This window comes from Notamacropus eugenii, chromosome 3, assembly GCF_028372415.1.
Source record: "Notamacropus eugenii isolate mMacEug1 chromosome 3, mMacEug1.pri_v2, whole genome shotgun sequence".
NCBI lineage: Eukaryota > Metazoa > Chordata > Mammalia > Diprotodontia > Macropodidae > Notamacropus > Notamacropus eugenii.
The window spans coordinates 245,911,030-245,926,047 of NC_092874.1; the positions used below are offsets into that span (position 1 = coordinate 245,911,030).

Here is a 15,018-nt window from a genome sequence, read left to right on the forward strand (position 1 = left end):
GGGTTTGATTCCCAGCTCTGCAAGATGAAAGGCAGATCCTCTGAATTCTGTTGAAACTTGTTTTCCTCAACTTACAAAATAGGGCAGATACTTGAATAGAGTAGATCTGGAATCAGGAAGACACCTCTTCCTCAGATACGTCATAGCTAACCCTGTTTGCCTCGGTTTCCTCATCTGTAAAATGAGCTGGAGAAGAAAATGGCAAATCACCTAGTTTTTTTGCCAAGAAAACTGCAAATGTGGTCACAAAAATCAGGCATGTTTGAAACGACTGCACAACAACAAAATAATTCATGAGATTATTGTGGAGATTGGGTGTGAGTAAATGTTCTGTAAACCTTAAAAAGCACTTTATCTAAATTGCTATTGTTCATTTCCTATTAGCTTTGATTTTGTTTTAATGTTTCCTTGAAATGATTCATGAATTGTTTTACCCTTTTTAAAGCTTCTAGCTAATTTTGGTTTATTCATTTTTGTACATAAATGAGTGATTGTGGATACTAAAGTTTACATATAAGAACAGATTTTGTTTCTCCAGAAAATTGATTTGTTACAAAGTTATCACACTTTTTTTTCACATTTCTATACCTTAAGTTGTAAATAATCACCTCATAAGCAAAAACATTAACTTTGTCTATTTTTACTGAAAATTTACCTGGTGCAAATGCATTATTTATGTTGGCTTTGCTGTTATCATGAACATTTATTTGGTGCTGTCACATCTCAGAATTGCAAGATTTTGTTAAAAAACTTGGGCCTCTCCTCCCATTGCATTTCAGTGCTTTGTTTTTGCCTCTTATAGCTAAGATGGTTCAACTGAACCTTTGAAATTATCTGGATGGATAAGTCTGTAACTAAAGCATTAGACCCCTCTTATGTACAGAATATGGAACATGAGGACTAGACATTTAGATAAAATATCACCAGTCCCAGTGAAGTTTAAAGTACAGTATTAGCTCATGACATGTACGATACTGTAGACAGTACAATTATTACATGAAAGATAATGAATGAGGTCTAATCTGAGCTGAGTTGGGTGGGAGTACAGGTTATGATTACAAATAGAGGGATTGCCTCCTGGAAGAAGCAACATTGAATTGGTGTTCATAGGAATTCATCAGACAAGAACCTAGAAATACGTATGTGGAACAACATGAGTTTGGCTTGGCTGGAACATGAAGTGCACGGACCAGATTTTTTCTTATGAGACAAGGTCAGGAAGTATCTAAAGTGCCATACTAAATTAGAAACATGTTGTTTACAGTAGGACCTTTGAGGGGACTGTGACCAGATCTATGAATAATAGTTATTGGCATTGGGGGCCTGGGAGTAGGGGGAAACAGGAAGGTTATGTTAGGAGGCTGTTGAAATAGTCTGTGAAAAGGAAAGCCATTGGTGATATCAAAGCAGTGGATATAATAGATATGAGATGTTGAGGTACAGTTGAAAGGATTCAGTGTCTTAATAGGAGAGGGGAATAAGGGGGGGGGATACTGATGGTGCCAGACGTAAGAGAAATGGATCTATAGGAGAAAAGGTTTCTGTGGAAGGAAGGAAACAAGTATTTATTAAATGCTCAATATGTTCATTAATATGCTTAATAAGGCACGAGAAATACAAATATAAGCATAAAGGAAGACAGTCCCAGCTCTCAAGGAGGCTTACATTATAATGGCGGAAGGCAATACAAACAGGAGCTAGAAAAGTGGTGTTGGGGAAATACTCCACACTTGGGGCATATTTTTGAAGTCAAGCCAGCCTGGGCTTGCTTCTGGACAAAGAGAGTCCAGAAGTAACTCGGCAGTGAGAGAAAAGGGAAGACCTTTGGGATGTTTCAGGGTGAGCTGGCCACAGAAATGATAGTTAAAGAGTCACCAGGCACTGAGGGAAGTTTCAGGGTTAGCCAGCAATAGAGAAGGAATAATTTTGAAGTCTAGAAAGTCAAAGGGAGGTTAGGAGGAGAATGAAGTAAGATAAATTTTATGGAGGATATATTCAGCATAAACAGGCCATAGATGTATTAAGATGTTTTAGGGTAAGGAGGTTCCAGGAAGTGAAGAAACTTACAGGATGAGCCGGTGTAATAGAGAAGACACAGTTTTGACACATTGACCATGAGAATTCAATGGGAAATCCAGGTGGAGGAGTCATATAGGAATTTGGAGGTACAAGTTTGCCAGGCAATTAGAACTAGAAATATTTGAGTCATTTAGCTAAAGGTATTAGTTAAAGCTGTGGAAATAAAGATATTAAGTATTATACTTTGGAACATTCATGTTAAGGGATCTAAGAGGAGGATGAAGGGATAATAAAAAAAAAAGGGGGGGTGTGGTATCTTTGAAACTAAAGGTGGAGATGTAGGGGACGGTAGGATTTTGAGATTATTAGGTCCATAGCAACCCTTTGAGAAAGCAATTGCAGAAGAGTGGAAGGGGCAAAGAAAGCCAAATTGCAAGGAGTTGAAGAAAGAGCAGTGAGAGCAATTTTTTTAAAGAACACAGACTTGAAAGCAGTAAATAGACAATTGAGTGGTTGGGTGTACTGCAATGGCAAGAGATTTGAGGTAGGGAGACCACCCAGCAGTCTATTGCAGTAGCCCAGTCATGAGATGGAGGCCTGAATCATGGTGCTTCAAGTGTCAGAGAAGCAAGTATACAGGAGATGTTTCCAAGGTAAGAATGTGGAAACAACAGGACTTGGTACGCAATTGGATATGGAAGGTGAGAATGGAGTGTCTAGAATGACACGTGGGTTGTAAGCCTGGGTAACTTGGAGATTTATGTTGCTTTGGATAGTAATAGGGAAGTTAGAGGAAAGGGTTTGAAGGGCAAAGATACTGGGTTCATTTTGGGGTTTATTGAATTTAAGAGATGACTATGAAATATCAGGTTGAGATGTATCATTAGACAATTGGAAACATAGGAATGGAAGTTGAGAGGTTAGCACTGGACAAACACCTGAAAGTAATCTGAATAGAGATGATAATTAATCCATGGAAGCTGATGAGACATCTTAAGTTAATGGTCTTTTAATGGATGCAGATCCAGCTAAGTTGATTGAGAAGTGTTCAGACCAGCAGAAGAGCTAGAGAGAGAGAACAGCATGGGATCATAAATTGATCAAGGAGATAGGGTGTGTAGCTGAGAACTTGGGAGAAATTGAGTTTCTACTGAATGGGATCATATTCTCTAAATATGGCAGGTAGGGGATGTTGTCAATAAACAGATAAGAAAGAATGAATATTTAGGTCTCAAAAACTTAGAAAGGTAAAGAGTATCCAAAAGAAGAAAGTGAGCAACAGTATCAAAGACTGCAGAGAGTTCAAGATGGTGAAAAGACCATTAGACCATTCGATTTGTCAGATTATTGTTGTATTTGGAGAGAATTTGCAGTTGAATGATGTCAGAAGTCATACTGTAGAGAGTTAAGAGAATGAGGAGAAATAGTCACTGAGTGTAGACAGCCACTTCATACAGTTTAGCCATGAAAAGGAGAGGAAAGATGTGGGACAATAGCCCAGATGGACTGATCAAGTTAAGGGTTTTTTGAGGATGGGGGGAAGACCATGGGCTGTTTGTAGGCAGTTAGAAAGCAACCTGTAGTCAGGGATTGAAGGTAAGTGAAAGAATGGGGATAAGAGAGAAGGTGATCTGCTGGAGGGGACAAAATGAATAGGATCACCTCTTCTGCATGTAGAGAGGTTTGCCTTGGCAAGGAAATGGATGACTTTGGGTGAGGTGAGTGAAGGGAGAAATGGTAACAGCCCCCTGACTGGACTGGAAAAGACTGAGAGAATGGAAAGAGGGAGAGCCACAGGAGGCGTGAATGGGAGTGAAAATTTTAGTGGAATAACAGTTTGTCAATTAGAGAAGTAGGCTGTATGGCTGAGAACTAGGGAGAAATGAAGAAGCCTATTCAGTCTTCAATAAAGGAGGAGTAAATCAAAAATAATGGGTTGTGGGGGTTAATAAATAGGCTAAAAGGAATGACTTCTTGGAGGAATAGCTGGGAAAATACTTGAAGTAAAACATTACAGCTGTCATGTTTGAAGGGCTATCACATGAAAGATGGATTCAGCTAGTTTCATTTTTCCCCGAGGAGAAAAGCTAGGGGTAGTGAATAGAAGTTGTTTAACATTTTAAAAAAATCCTTAACAATTAGAGTCATCTAAAATTGAATGCTCTACCTCAGAAAGTAATGTATTTCTCCTCATTACAATTTTGTTAGGTGTATTGTATAGAGAACTCTTGTTTGAGTCTCAGTTGGAAAGATGGGCACTGAGGGCCCTTCCAGCTCAGTATTTGAATACTGCAGAGCAGTGAGGACTCTGTTTTAAGTATATATGCACTAAAAATTTGTAGTGGGTTGATACAGGATAGGAGTGAAAGAATTAAATTTTAGCGGTTACCCAGATTTGGGGATTATCAGATTGGAAATAATGAAAGATCTAAGGCAGAAGGGGGCAAGACCAGCTATGGAGCCAGAGTAGCAGAAAAAATGGACTTTAGAAATACAAAGAGAGAGCAAGTCTGAAAGTCAAGGTTGGGGCATAAATCAGGTTTGTTGTAAGCCATGCGGAAAGTTAGGAAGGTTGTGGTCAGGAATTGTAGTTTAGCAAGGCTGTACAGTTTAATGAGGTTGAGCTATCAGGTGTAACTGTGTTATATGTAGGTCATTGGAGTTAAGGAAGTTGGAGCACTTGTCAGATTGATCAGGGGTGGGGAATCCCTCTTTGAGGCCACAGGTTCCTCACCTCTGGTTGAGTATTAGATCACCAGCACATGAACACTGAAAGTATAGGTATAATTTCAGGGTTTAGAGGTAGTGAGGGGAGAGATTGTGGTCTAGGTGCCAAAGTAACAGACAATGATCTGGAGACTAGCAGCATTTATAGAAGAATACTGCACGGATGGTTGGGAGAGAGTGTGAATCCCTAATTACATGGACTTTGAAAGATGATGGATTGTTGAGGATTCATAGTAGAGGAGTGTTAACTCTAGCAGCTATGGAGTACAAATTAGCTAGCTTCTACTAGCCTACGAGAAAGCATACCTTCCAGTAATGAGAAAACTATTAAGGAATATGATATCTTTGGAGAAAAGTTAAAGCAGGAAGGCAGGAATATTTTGAAACGTTCAGCACATAAAGGAGTCTAAGAACATAGGAGTTTCTCTAAAGGCACAGAAGAAGGAACTATTAGAGAAGAACCGAGTTGGCACAGGACTCGGGAGAAGTAGAAGTAAAGCTTATCTGATTAGGTCAGTAAAAACTAGTAGAGTAACCTTGTACCTAGTGTGAGACCAGCCTCTACTGGGGGAACATTATAATAGCAAGTTGGGAGTGGTGGAAAGAATTGTTCATTGGGCAAACAGTAAAGGAACTTGAGAGAATTAATTAACCTTGAATTATAAATGGAATATGAAATATTGCTTTTTCACTACCAGGTGTCCTAAGCATACTGGTTTGATATATTTTCATTTTTTATGGGAGACTATTGAACAATCCCCCCACCCCTTTCATATCTAAGCCCTACCTAATTTTTATCTGATTTATCCAGCTTGCTGGAAACTGGATAACCCTTTGAAAATAATCTATGACTTTTACTCTATAAAAGACTGCTAGACTTAAGATTTTTGAATTAGAGTTTAATGCAGACTTCCATCTCAAACTCCTTTTTGAGGTTTTGGTTGGGTTTTTTGTTTTTTTAACTTTAGCCAGTCCTTTTCTGCTATTGAGCTAGATTTTAATCTTTTATTTTCTTTGACTACATTCAGAAGTTATTTCCTTTCAAAATATCTTTGTTTCTCTAGTCCAGAATAATGCCTGAATTTTATCCTAGCTAAGCTGTATAAGAGCAGATTGCTGGGGACAGGGAGGTAGGAAAAGAACATGGTTGTGAATAAATAGACAGTCCCCAGTTACAGGGATTGTGTTGCAAAAGAAAATTTTAAGGTTTTGGTCAAGATTCTATATGTATTTCTTCAAAGAAAGGATGTTGTAAATTATGATTAGATTTCCAGGCTAGTCCACAAAAGCCTATTTAATCCATGAAGTAGTTGAACTTGAGTTGCAGAAACAGGAAGGCCATACAGTTTAGGAAGAAGTAGTTTCCTCCCTTCTCTGGGCACAGAACAGTGTTAGGAGGAACAGGGATTTCCTCCTTTTCAAGGCACAGAGCCAGTCAAAGGAAAATTTTTAAATATTTTTGAAAACCTTCTAGTTCAGCCTTTGTAACCTTTGTGGGGAAAGGTTGCACCACCTAGGCCATTACTAACCACTGACCAACTGCCACTGAGGTGCACGTAAGCCCAAGAACCCTAGAAAGAGTGCCCCTCACCATCAAAGGAAGTTTTTACCAGAGGGGCTCCCCCTCCCGCTCAGAGCCTGGTTGAGATAGCCACTGAACCCAAGCCCCAGAAGTAACCATGCTGACCAGACCAGCAACTTTTCTTTGACTCGGCCCTTATAGCCATCATTGAAAAGGGGATGGGGGGTGTCACAGCTACTAAAGACCTGGCAGAAAAGGTTCTTTCCCCCAAAGCCCTCAGCACTGTCAAATAGTTTGGTATCAGAAACCAGTACTGTTAATAGATTGATACTTTACCTCCACACCCTTAGAACAGTGGGGCTTGTCCATCTGACAGCTAGAAACTGCCTATATGTGTTGTCTTCCTGTATTAGAAAGTATACTCCTTGAAAGAGGATGCCAGGGGGCAGAGCCAAGATGGCGGAGTAGAAAGATGCACCTACTTTAGCTCATAGTAGCCCATAAAATACCTGTAAAAAAATGACCTTAAGTAAATTTTAGAGGAGCAGAAGCCACAAAATGACAGTGAAAGAGATTTCCAGCCCAAGACAGCCTGGGAGGCAAACAGGAAAGGTCTATCACACTGGTCTCAGAGCGGAAAGCAGCCCAGCCTTGGCTGCGTGGTGTGCCTGGGACAGTACTGGAGCAGGTCTCAGGGCTCACAGTCCTGGGCAGCAGCTGCGGTTCCCAGATTACTCAACTCACATGCCAAAGGCAGCTGCAAAGGTCAGTGAGAAAACGCTTTCATCTGGGTGAGAAGGGAACACAGTCTGGCCCCAAGGTAGCAGTCTTTGCTGTGGCACAGTGTCCATTTTAGGAGCTCTCAGCCTAAAGACCCTGGGGAATCTTGCAACTGATCTGGATCTCAGCCCTAAGTGGCGGCCCTGGGGTGAGGAGGAGTGCTGGCTGGCATGGTGGAGCTAGTGGAGGCTCTGGAGAGGGAATTCTACTCACAGATCCTGGGCAGAAAAGCCTGTGGTTGCTCCCAGACTAGAGTTCAGGCCAGGAGAGGAGTAAACTCCTTTGATTGTGCCCCCTTGGAGGAACTGAGAACTTACAGGTGGCCAGAATATATCCTCCTCTTGACAAAGGACTCAAAAGTCAAGTAACTGGCTAGGAAAATGCAAAAAAAAAAAAAAAAAAGAGGGGGTGGGGAATAGACTACAGAAGGTTACTTTCTTGGTGAACAGGTACTTTCTTCCATTCTTTTGGATGAGGAAGAATAATGCATATCATCAGAAGAAGACATAAAAGTCAAGGCTTCTGCATCCAAAACCTCCAAAATAAATATGGAATGGTCTCAAGCCATGGAAGAGCTCAAAAAGGGTTTTGAAAATCAAGTAAGAGAGGTGGAGGGAAAATGGGGAAGAGAAGTGAGAGCAATGCAAGAAAATCATGAAAAGTAAGTCAACAGCTTGCTACAGGGGACCCAAAAAAATGCTGAAAAAAAATAACATCTTTAAAAATAGACTTACCCAGTTGGCAAAAGAAGTCCAAAAAGCCAATGAGGAGAAGAATGCTTTAAAAAACAGAATTAACCAAATGGAAAAGGAGGTTCAAAAGCTCACTGAAGAAAATAGTTCTTTAAAAATGAGAATGGAGCAGGTGGAAGCTAATGACTTTATAAGAAACTGAGAAATTACAAAACAAAACCAAAAGAATGAAAAAATAGAAGACAGTGTGAAGTATCTCACTGGAAAAACAACTGACCTGGAAAATAGATCCAGGAGAGACAATTTAAAAATTATGGGACTACCTGAAAGCCATGATCAAAAAAAGCCTAGACAGCATCTTTCATGAAATTATCAAGGAAAACTGCCCTGAGATTCTAGAACCAGAGGGCAAAATAAATATTCAAGGAGTCCACAGAACACCGCCTGAAAGAGATCCAAAAAGAGAAACTACTAGGAATATTCTAGCCAAATGCCAGAGTTCCCAGGTTAAGGAGAAAATATTGCAAGCATCCAGAAAGAAACAGTTCAAGAATTGTGGAAATACAATCAGGATAACACAAGATCTAGTAACTTCTATATTAAGGGATCAAAGGCCTGGAATATGATAATCCAGAAGTCAAAGGAACTAGGATTAAAACCAAGAATCACTTAACTACAAAAACTGAGTGTAATACTTCAGGGGAAAAAATGGTCTTTCAGTGAAATAGAGGACTTTAACACATTCTGGTTGAAAAGACCAGAGCTGAATAGAAAATTTGACTTACAAACACACAAATCAAGAGAAGCATGAAAAGGTGAAGAGAAATCATAAGGGACTTACTAAAGTTGAACTGTTTACATTCCTACATGGAAAGATAATATTTGTAACTCTTGAGACTTTCTCAGTATTGGGGTAGTATTATACATATATTATATACATTATAGATTATATACATATAGACAGGACACAGGGTGAGTTGAAGAGGAATATATCAGGAGGAGAAAGGGAGAAATGGAATGGAGCAAATTATCTCATAAAAGAGGCAAGAAAAAGCTTTTTCAATGGAGGGGAAATGAGGGGAGGTTAGAGGAAAAAAGTGAAGCTTTTCATCACATTTGGCTCAAGGAGGAAATACACTCAATTTGGTATGAAAATCTGTCTTACACTACAGGAAAGTAGGGGAGAAGGGGACAAGTGAGGTGGGTGGGATGATAGAAAGGAGGGCAAATGGGAGGAGGGGGTAATTAGAAGTGAATACTTTGGAGAGGCACAAGGTCTAAAGAGAGAACAGAGTAAATAGGGGGCAGAATAGGATGGAAGGAAATATAGTCCACCACAATATGACTATTATGAAAGTCTTGTGTAACTACACATGTATAGCCTGTATTGAATGACTTACCTTCTCGGTGGGGATAAGTGGGGAGGGAAGAAGGGAGAGAAGTTGGAACTCTTAAGTTTTAGGAATGAATGTTTAGAACTGTTTTTGCATTCATCTGGGAAATAAATACAGGTAATGGGGTACAGAAATCTATCTTACCCTACAAGAAAACAGAGAAGATGGGGATAAGGGAAGGGAGGGGTGTGATAAAAGGGAGGGCAGATTGGGGGAAGGGGTAATAACAATGTACACTGTCTTGGGGTGGGGGAGGGGAGAGATGGGGAGAAAATTTGGAACTCAAAATCTCGTGGAAATTAATGTAGAAAACTAAAAATAAAATTTTCAAAAAATGAAAAAAAAAAAGGATGCCAGTTAACCCAAATTCTTATTTTTAGCAATGTGAGAGCATATGCTCTTCTACTTAATAAATGTTTAATGATTCGGAGCAGGGGAGGAGGCATTCTTTAATCAGAAGGGTAACCCTCATTGGCAGGCCAATTGCAGATAGGCATCTGACCCTAGAATTAGTTTTTAAGATTCTCCTGTTCTTTACAGATTCCTCCTTCCTCCACTCCTGAACAGCTGGCAGGCACTTCTGGGGTGGGAGTTGAAATTAGTAATTTTTTTGTATCATTTTAGTAAACATTACATGATCCCCTGAATTTACTGACTAGATTATAACTATATACTTAAGCACATACGAGTTTAGTAATGTGCAGTAAGTCTAATTCTTCCCTGCCATCTCAAAAATGAACAAATTACTATGAGTCTTCCTGAAGTATAGTCCTGTTGCAGATACAGAGTCTGTTCTAGTCAAATTTATTCATATCTGAGAGGGAAAAGGCTAATTGCCACAATATGGCAGCACAGCTGCTTAGAGAAGAGGGATTGCCACACTAATCTTGAGATTGATTGTATTCCTTTTAACTGTCCTAGAAAGCCATGGAGCAGCATAGCAGGAAAATCATTTGGGTTTGGTTTTGTTTTGTTTTGAAGCCACTAACTTTGATCTTATGAATAGGACATTGCAACAAAGGTGCCCAGCCATGGGCAGGAGCCCTTTCTGTCTTTTGCAACAGAAAAGGGAATAGTCATAGCACTTGAGGCTTACTAGGTAAAAAACAAATCAACTTTTGAAGTATGCCAAATGATACAATATGATAGAAACTGTTCTGAATTTGGTTGTGAGACCTGGGTTGATTTCCAGCTGTGCTACTTACTATTTCTGTGATGTCAAGGATGTCACCTTTGGTGTTAATTTCCTCATCTATAAAGTGAAGGGGGTTGGAGAAAATGATCTCTAGGTACTTTCTAACTTCAAATGCTACAATCTTATACCTGTAATGAAAATGTTTCCAAGAGGAGTGGTCCATTTAGAGGCCTCCTTGATCTAAAGTTATGTTTAAAAGCTTAGAAAATTAAAACGTTGAAATCTTCATTCCTTTGATATTTGTTGGGGTCCATTTGACAAACCTCTCAAAAATGGCTTTTCAGGTGCCAATGATTCTTGTTGGTAATAAGTGTGACTTGGAAGATGAAAGAGTTGTAGGAAAAGAACAAGGACAGAACCTAGCAAGACAATGGAACAACTGTGCATTCTTAGAATCTTCTGCTAAATCAAAGATAAACGTTAATGAGGTAAGACTGATGCCTGTGTTTTGAAGATTTTAATATAAGATAAATACCAGGGAAGTTTTTAGCAGAGCTTTTTAGTATTTTTCCTTATACCTAGTACTTCAAGCATCAATGATGTTGTTGGTGTGGATGCCTTCTTTGCTAATTCATACTCCAACTTAGCATAAGAGGCAGTGACCCCAAAAAATATCATCTTCATGAGGGCACCTTGGTGGTGATCCTCTCTGAACTTAGCTGGGTTTGTTTTCTAGCAACCTATCTTCCAGGACCAACAGACTTTCCTGAGTCAGGTCTAATAGAGATTGAGTTTCCATGTCATAGCCTGTGAGAACAGACAGTCTTCATACCACAGTGAAGCACCAAGGGAAGGAATTCTTTCCTTAGATCTCTTTTAAAGGAGGCCATAAATATTCCTCTGGAGTGCTGAATTTATGATCCTAGACAGCATCTTAGTTGAATTGGGTGATCTCTTCCGGATGTCTTACTGCAATCAGAGAAACTTGGCTGCTATAATATTTAGTTTTACATTGACATTGTTGAAAATAAATGAGCGTTTGCTTTCTTGAGTCAGTTATATTATAATGAACAAATCGTGCATTATTTTCTTTATTTGTCTGCTGAATCACACATTTGTTTTTGCAGATCTTTTATGACCTAGTCCGGCAAATTAACAGAAAAACTCCAGTGCCTGGGAAGGCACGTAAAAAGTCATCATGTCAGTTGCTTTAATATACAGATGCATTGTAGCTCTGAGCCAGGTATGCCCAGTGATACTTCTTTCATCTTTCACCTTTAGTCTATAAAATACTATTAATCGAGAACCTAACTAGATTTTTTTACCTCAAAAATAATGATCATTAAGGTAGTGTGGTATTTCACTAGTAGAGCAAAACGAAAGGTCATATCTGGCAAGTGGCAAGGATGAGGTGTTGTGCATAAATTGACCTCCCAGATAACTGAAGTTTAGCCATTCAGGCACCAAAACATTTACTGGAAATCTTTTTAGAATTTATTCTATACTTTTATTTCTTACACAGAAAATACCTTGTGTAATACATTTATGATTCTGGGTCATCATCAATTTCATTTATATTACTGATGTATTTGAATTTGTAAGACTGCTATTAATGGTCTCCTAGTTGCATGTGTTTCAGTAATGATGATAGTTTTGGGGGCGGTGTTAAATATTCTATAGCTAATTGTACTTTTTAGGGAGAATAGCCTTTTGGTATTGTCATACATAATTTCACATTCTTTGATAGTACATTTAAGTTTATTTGCTGTGTCCTATGCCACAACTTGCATTTGACCTAAACAAATTTCTTAAGATCATGTTTAGATGTTGAGAAATATAGACCCCAGCCTTCTGAGGTATGAAATAATGAAAACTGTTTCCTGTGATAACAGGATATAGAACTGAAATGGAAAAACTAAGTCTCAGAGTTTGGCTTGCTCAAGTCATAGAGGTAGTACCTTAACCAGGTCTTCTAAAAACCAGGTTTATTTCTTTACCACACTGACATCTTATGGTGCCAAAGCACAGTGAGGGTAGATTAGACAGTAAGGCAATGAAAAAACTCCTATTTGCATGTTAACTCTACAAATAGATATCATAAATACTAAAATATTAAAAAGGATAGAATAGGATTCTTACAGTCAGGTTGCTGAAACCTTTTTTGTCACTGTTTTAATGTGATCCTTGGAACTGTTAGCTTTTCTCCAAGTGTTTTCAGGTCATTTCTTTGCTCTTTCAGGTCTGAAGAACTGTTGCCCAATTCAACAGTGCCAGCAGCATTCCAACTTTATTAAACCTACCAACATCTTAAGCGGACTTTCCTGTGGTGGTACCCTGTAAGAAGTGGATGAAAGCTACTATATATCAGTTTGCACATTCTAATCACTTTGCAGTGTCACAAGAGATTTTTACTTACAATAGTCTGAGTATGCAACTGGTAAAACCAGAGGCTACATCCAGTATTATTTGCTAAGAGACATTGTTCATCCACCAATGTTGTACGTGTATGAAAATGGTGTACTGTATACTTTAACATGCCCCATGCTTTCTATTGGAGAGTACAATAATGTAAATCCTAAAAGCACCACTATTTTAGCATAATAAAAGAAAGTCCAAAGAGCTCCTATATAGACTACTCCAGATAACTTTGCTTCTTTGATATTTGTAGCTTATTGTAATTTTTTTTAAAGAAATACAAGGTCATCATCATTGTACAAAAGCGCTTTGATTAACACAGCTATAGTTTTTTTAATTTTTTGAAAAACCTGTGGAGACAGTGATCTTGTCTTTAAAAATAAGATAGTCCTCTCAGTATCATGTCTTAGATAAAAGACGTTGCCTTTAATATCTGTTGGGAAGGAAATGTCCAGACTTTTCAATCTTTTATTGTATGTTTCCTTTTTGTTTACATAGGGAACAATGTTTATAGTTGTGTGTACAGTGGGGGTCTACAACAAGAAGTGTATATTTTCAGATAATTTTTTAATGATTTAACAATTTTGTAAATCATTTCCAGGCTTCTGCAGCTGTAGATTCTCACTGTGAATCCCTTGCTTGCTCATGCATAAGTGTATTTGCAATACCAAATATGCAGGTTTAGTACTTTTGCCTGTTAGTGATTGTTTCACATGTGTAACGTTTTGGTTGAGATGTTAAATGGTGGAAGAGTACTGTGGATGTGAATGTGGGAAGTAATTTTAATCATGTGTAATTGGTCACAGGGCCTAAGTTGCAGTAACTAACTTTTTGCTGATTTATTTAACAATGCCTTGTTGCTTTGTATGCATTTAACGTTTGGGTGTAAAGATTGTGTGTATATCCAACAGGGAGCCACAGTATTTAAATTGACCAACCTAATGTTACAACTACTTTGAGGTGGCCAAATGTAAACTAAAAGCCTTAATTAAAGTGGTGCAATTTTGTATAACTTAGCATCAGTAGTTCAATAAATTTGGATTGCCATGCAAGGGCTTGCATTATAATTATCTGCCACTTGAATGTTTTGTGTAATGTTTTAACAGTGCTAGTAAATAAATATGGGTTTAACTTTTTTAAATGTAATAGGTGCATTCTGCACAGTGTGGTTTCATAATTTAACATTTGGGCAAGCCAAGTTGTCAGTAATGGCAAGAATGGAAGATGTCATGTTTTGCTTAATAATATTTGAGTATCCACATAGCCACCTTTAAATTTCCCTGGGAAAGCATTTTTTAACTAAAGCAACATCACTTACATGAACGGTTTTTGGTAATGTTGGGCAGTTACGTTGGATGATGTGGGTAGGCAGTAACGTAACTTTGACACATTAGTATATTGTTTTTATATAGGATGAAGTTATACTTAGCATATTATGGTTATAAAGGTCTTTGAATGAAGTGGACTTACGTACTGCTTTCTTTTAAGATGGAAACAAGGTTTTCTTTATCTTAAAGATGCACTGTAATTTATTGCGCATTTGTGAAAAGCTCTGCAAGTTGAGTCTTCATAGTAATCAACTATGTAAGAAATTCAACTCCTCATAGGAGAGGTCTGATTTAAGTGTAGCCTTAAGATCTTTACTGTTGTAATAGACCATCATAAGATGTATTCATAGCTTCAGTTTGGGGATATCATTGATCCTAAGGTAAGAGTTAGAAGAGATTTAGTAATCATTCCCTCCAACCATACTGGAGTCCAGAGAAGTTCCTTACTTTGCCAGAGTCGCTCAGGTGGTAGTAGTGAGGAGAAAGTTGAAATTCAGACTCAGGATTTCTGTCTTCTGAGCACCATATAAACATCCAATAGCCAAAAGGAAGGCTTCACCTAGTTTAAGAAATAAGTGGTTTGATTTGCTGTAATTTAAAAGCAGGATCATCTTCAGTCACCTGGGACAATTTGAAAAGATGAAATTTAAAAGGAAAAATCAATGCTCACTGGGAGAATAACAGATGTCTGTTTCTTAATACATGTATTCCAGATGAACTCAAGTCATATAAACTCTTCAGTTTCCTCATCTGTTAAAATAAGGTTGGTTAGAGGGTGTCTACAGCATGTGACATCCCTGTCCACTTTTTTCTAACCTAAGCCTACTGCCGTGACAGGAATAATTTACTGTGATATTTTAGGGGGGTGGGGTGCCTTTAACCATATGAGAAAAAAGTTCCAATACTGAGAAGTTAAGAAAGCACAAGTTTGATTTTTTTATTATTATTATTCATAATTGAACTGATTTTAGATGATAATTCTACAATTTTGTTAGAGAAAATAAAC

The 15,018-nt window shown here is 38.3% G+C and overlaps 1 protein-coding gene across 1 annotated transcript in view; it reads left to right on the forward strand.

Annotated features, from left to right (window-relative positions):
- RAP1B (RAP1B, member of RAS oncogene family) overlaps positions 1 to 13,830 on the forward strand; it is a 53,812-nt gene extending 39,982 nt beyond the window's left edge. The window contains exons 6-8 of the mRNA XM_072655325.1: positions 10,614 to 10,757; positions 11,397 to 11,512; positions 12,509 to 13,830. Of these exons, the coding sequence (XP_072511426.1) occupies positions 10,614 to 10,757; positions 11,397 to 11,483 (231 nt within the window). The 3' untranslated portion in view covers positions 11,484 to 11,512; positions 12,509 to 13,830. The remainder of the gene's footprint in view (positions 1 to 10,613; positions 10,758 to 11,396; positions 11,513 to 12,508) is intronic.
- Positions 13,831 to 15,018: the final 1,188 nt, after the last annotated feature.